At 38.8% G+C, this 4,193-nt stretch overlaps 2 protein-coding genes across 2 annotated transcripts; both read right to left on the reverse strand.

Annotated features, from left to right (window-relative positions):
* Positions 1 to 2,202: 2,202 nt before the first annotated feature.
* LOC149228657 (putative calcium-binding protein CML13) lies at positions 2,203 to 2,970 on the reverse strand. The gene is made up of 2 exons (XM_089380825.1): positions 2,915 to 2,970; positions 2,203 to 2,635 (listed from the first exon to the last, which is right to left on the reverse strand). The coding sequence occupies exons 1-2, from the start codon at positions 2,968 to 2,970 to the stop codon at positions 2,203 to 2,205; spliced, it is 489 nt and encodes a 162-aa protein (XP_089236951.1).
* An 85-nt stretch (positions 2,971 to 3,055) lies between these two features.
* On the reverse strand, positions 3,056 to 3,866 carry LOC149228658 (uncharacterized). The gene has a single exon (XM_089375715.1). It carries the CDS (start codon positions 3,775 to 3,777, stop codon positions 3,352 to 3,354), a length of 426 nt encoding a protein of 141 aa, XP_089231841.1. The 5' UTR covers positions 3,778 to 3,866; the 3' UTR covers positions 3,056 to 3,351.
* Between the last annotated feature and the right edge of the window lie 327 nt (positions 3,867 to 4,193).

The raw sequence follows: 4,193 nt of genomic DNA on the forward strand, positions 1-4,193 counted from the left end.
AACCAACAGCTCTCAGATCAGTTCTCCACCTGAAAACACTCAAAAACAAGCAATCCTGAAATCAAAGCAGGTGCTCCACTAGGCTTCTGCGCTGAAACTCAACTCCTCCATGGTGTACCTGCGTTGCAAAGCAGGTAGAACAAAGGCCACCTGCACTGAGCGAGATGGGACAAGTGGCACACTGAGTCAATGCTCTGGAATCTTCCAAAAATGACACTTGGATCAGGGATTTCGCCTTGTGATGAGTCAGAGGCTCTGTTTCTCCAAGTGGAAGCAAGGTTCTCGAAGTGGACTCAAGAACTGAAGATCAACTGAAGAGAGAAAGGACACAAGGCAGCTACACATCAGTTGCAAGCTGACTCATCCTTTCTCAATTCATTTATATATTGAGCTCTCTCCTATGAGCTCAGGAGGCTGGAATTTTGTGCAAAGTAATGATATGCTGTTGGTTTCACTATAGAGCTATTGGGTGATTGCTTGAAGGAGGTGAAGAGGAGAAATTCTTTCTGCTGGGAGGTGTTGCTGGATTGGGGCCTTCAATGGTTGTAACACTCTCAGAACTTTACTTCTTCCATTAATAAAAGCTATTGAGGTTCTTCTATATGCACTTGTTTCAATGATGTATTGTGATAATTGTATATTTGATTTATGCTAATCCTTGAATCAGTTATGATTGCATGCTTCTTGTAGTTTCCTTCTTTGTTATTTTGCAGGATCTCATTGTAGCTGGGTCAGCAAAAGAGCAAGGAGTTGGGAGCAAGCAAGCAAAGAGAAGAGTTTGGATTCGACATTAAGCGCAAGATAATGGTTAGTGCATCTCTTCATTCTCTCTTGCTTTCATAAAGAAGTAAACCTTAAGTAGTTTTCTTTACAGTTGTTGCTGAGGTACTATCACCCTTAGAGTGGGATAGGGTCATCCGAATCGGATACTTTTCCCTACAACACGCCCATGTCACTTTTATAAAATAAAATGTATTTATCATTCTACTCAACATTCATTTTTATCAAAATTCAATATTTTCACAAACATGAAATCACTTTAAAACATTTTATACCAATTTTCAAAATTAATAAAACAAACTCAACTAATTTAATAATGGTGAATTTAATATATATATAAAACTCACTACATATCATCCACTACCAATGTTAATCAAGTGAAGAAAAAACACTATAATTCATCCAAACGCAATTGATTTTATATTTATTAAAAATATATATATATGTTCAAGTCTACATGTGAAATTCATTTATATGATTAAGACTTGCTTACACACTTTTTTCCCTTGTAATCAATTCATCTCAACAGAATTATCAGCGAAAACAAATCTTATCTATGCAAAGATATAAAAGATAAGCTTCTTCAAAAAACTTTTTTATTTCCACCAAGTGATTTGTCTATTTATCAATTTAATAATGATGTGTGGAATTAAACCATATCAATTTATTAGAAATTATTGAAATTTTATTTATTAACACCAATCTAGTCAAAACGATCCCAAATCTCCAAAAACGATTGTTTTAACCTCATGCATTCAAACAAAATGAGCCTAACAAACCCTAAACAAAATGAATTAATTGAGTTGTTGACTCAGCCTAACAAACCCTCACTAACATAGCCTGATCACGTGCCAACTTCAAGTCATTAACTAAAATAGTCGAAAGACCCTCACCCTATATCTCAAGTCTTGAAGCACTTGGTTGCCTTCATTTACCAAACATTGCTTGCGTACGTTTGGACTTGATTTGGTTTATAACAATTTTCTTAGCCAAAGAGAGCAGGGGAATCCATTTGTGATTATTTACAGATTTGCAAATGGAAAATGCAAACTATTTTATGCAATCAACGAAGAATTGCAAATTGCAAATTACAGATTTGCAAATGAAAAATATAAACTATTTTATCTCATCAGAACAGAATTGCTCAAATTAAAGTCATCTATTATGATCAATTTATCAAAAAGTTGTGTCATCCATTATGTTTAATCTATCAAGAAGTTTCAAAATTTTAAACTCAAGTCATACATCATGTTCAATCTATCAAAAGTTGTTTACTTCAAAATTTATAATTTATGTATCAATTTTCCCTATGTTTATTTTTTATATAACATAACATATAAGAATATTTTACAAAGCTCCCAAAATCCAGGTCTGACTACTTTGATTATTAATCAAATGTAAAACCAAAATATATTGTTTTGTTTAAAACTCGATCTCATAGCAGATGTTTCCGTCAGAATCGACCTTAATTTCTCGAATACACTCATCGAATTCCGACGGCTCCAGCTTCTCCCCGACGCTGGTAAGAATATGATGGAGTTCCCTGGCAGAAATCTTGTCGGTGCCCTCTTTATCGAGGGCTTTAAAGGCATCCCTGAGTTGAACATGGAAGCTCCCTCCCTTCAAGTTCTGTTTCATCACGTCCACGAAGCGAGGGAAGTCGATGGTGCCACTGATCTCTTCGCGTTTAATGATCTCTTTAAGCTCCGCCTGAGTGGGATTCTCCCCCAGGGATCGCATCACGGTTCCCAGTTCGGCCGCCGTAATGTACCCGTCACGGTCGGTGTCGAATAGGCTGAACACCTCCCGCATTGGAGCGATCTGCTCTTCACTCCAGATCAAAACTGAAATTTTACTGAAAAACTATTTTGTTTGTTCCTGCCAAAATTAATTAACATCAAAATTCCCTCTGAAATCCGCTTAATATCGTATTGGATGCCCAGTAAGCATTGTTTGGGGTGATTCATAGCAGATGGGGCGATTCTGAGAATCGCCGGGTGGTGGGGCGATTCTCAGAATCGCCCCGCCACCACTGGTGGCGCAGTGGTGGCGGGGCGATTCTCAGAATCGCCCCACCACCCAGCGATTCTCAGAATCGCCCCATCTGCTACGAATCGCCCCAAACAATGCTTACTGGGCATCCAATACGATATTAAGTGGAAAAATCCTAGCCCTGCGAAAGATCACCATCACTGCTATTTATATTTTGACTAAATACTATATTATTAACACGGATTCAAAGTACTGCTAGTCAACACTCATAATGTTCTCCACGTACCGAAAAATCAAAATAACCCCTATATAGTAAACGCAAATCAGATTTGCTTAATACCAGTAGTTAATAATCTCCATGCAACATATAAAATTGAAAGAGAAACACAACATTTGCATATAATTACCCAGAAGTGAGAATAGAAAGTCTGGAGGACCAGATATATTCAGGGAGAAATTTAGCGTTTTCAGACTTTTTCATGGTTGCAACAACATAAAAACCTAAACCAGTAGAACTTCAATCAAGCAGCCTTTATTTATAATACTGATCAGCAATCCCACGTCGCAGTGGCCTTCTTCTCAGTCTTTGTTGTTGAAGTACTCGGCAGGGAAACACTCCCCAAGATTGGCATAGCTCTTGAAATAAATCTTAGGAGGAGTAGCTTCCTCGTCCACAACGATCTCACGAACCGGGACATAGAAAGGCATGTGCCATTTCTTGGCCTTCACTCCCTTGACGTTCTTCATCTTGTTCTTCTCCAACTGGCAAGAAATCTCAGTACCATACTGCACAAAGCTGTCTGTGCGCTTGAAGTGGTGTTTCACACCACTCTTCTGCTTCAGCCAGATGTCCCCGGTGGCTTCAACCCCACCCCCGTCCTCCACGTTCTCCAGAGGCATGAGGAGACCCTTGGGAATTCCATAGGTTTCAAGAAGCTCCAGGGTTTCGTCTCCCTTGAAGATTATCGCGTCTTCACGCTTGCTCATTACTGCTCTCACAGACATCGTGACTGCCGAAGAAACCCTAAATATCAAAACCTTAACTATGAAACCCTAATGTATTGAAACCAAGAAAAAGGCTTACAGGACAGAATGTATTCAGCACTGCTATTTATATAGCAATAACAGTAACTGGGATGCAGAATGTGGACTTCAGATACTCAACTTACCTCCCAAGAGAGAGCAGAAAGAATTGTCCAAACAGAGGTAAACTCACAGTTGTTGGTCGCTTCGTCCTACATTCCTCAGATGAAACCATGGATTTGAAATGTTCAGAAATTAAAGCAATACTCAGCACTGCAAAGTAATAAAGAAAATCCAACGAAATGAAACAATGCCCACATACATACTTTTCAAGAAAGAGGGCAAATGGTGTAAGCACTAGTACCCCCACCGCGTTGGAGTAAACAATGAAAGCCAGA

The sequence above is a fragment of the Pinus tabuliformis genome, chromosome J (genome assembly GCF_031772625.1).
Source record: "Pinus tabuliformis cultivar Carrire ecotype Pingquan chromosome J, CPIR1, whole genome shotgun sequence".
In the NCBI taxonomy this organism is placed as follows: Eukaryota; Viridiplantae; Streptophyta; class Pinopsida; order Pinales; family Pinaceae; genus Pinus; species Pinus tabuliformis.

Coding starts and splice junctions, on each gene's coding strand:
- LOC149228657 (XM_089380825.1), bottom strand. CDS start 2,970: ATGGTGATCTTTCGCAGGGCTAGGATTTTTCCACTTAATATCGTATTG. Junction 2,636..2,914: donor AATATCGTATTGGATGCCCA/GTAAGCATTGTT, acceptor ATAGTTTTTCAG/TAAAATTTCAGTTTTGATCT.
- LOC149228658 (XM_089375715.1), bottom strand. CDS start 3,777: ATGTCTGTGAGAGCAGTAATGAGCAAGCGTGAAGACGCGATAATCTTC.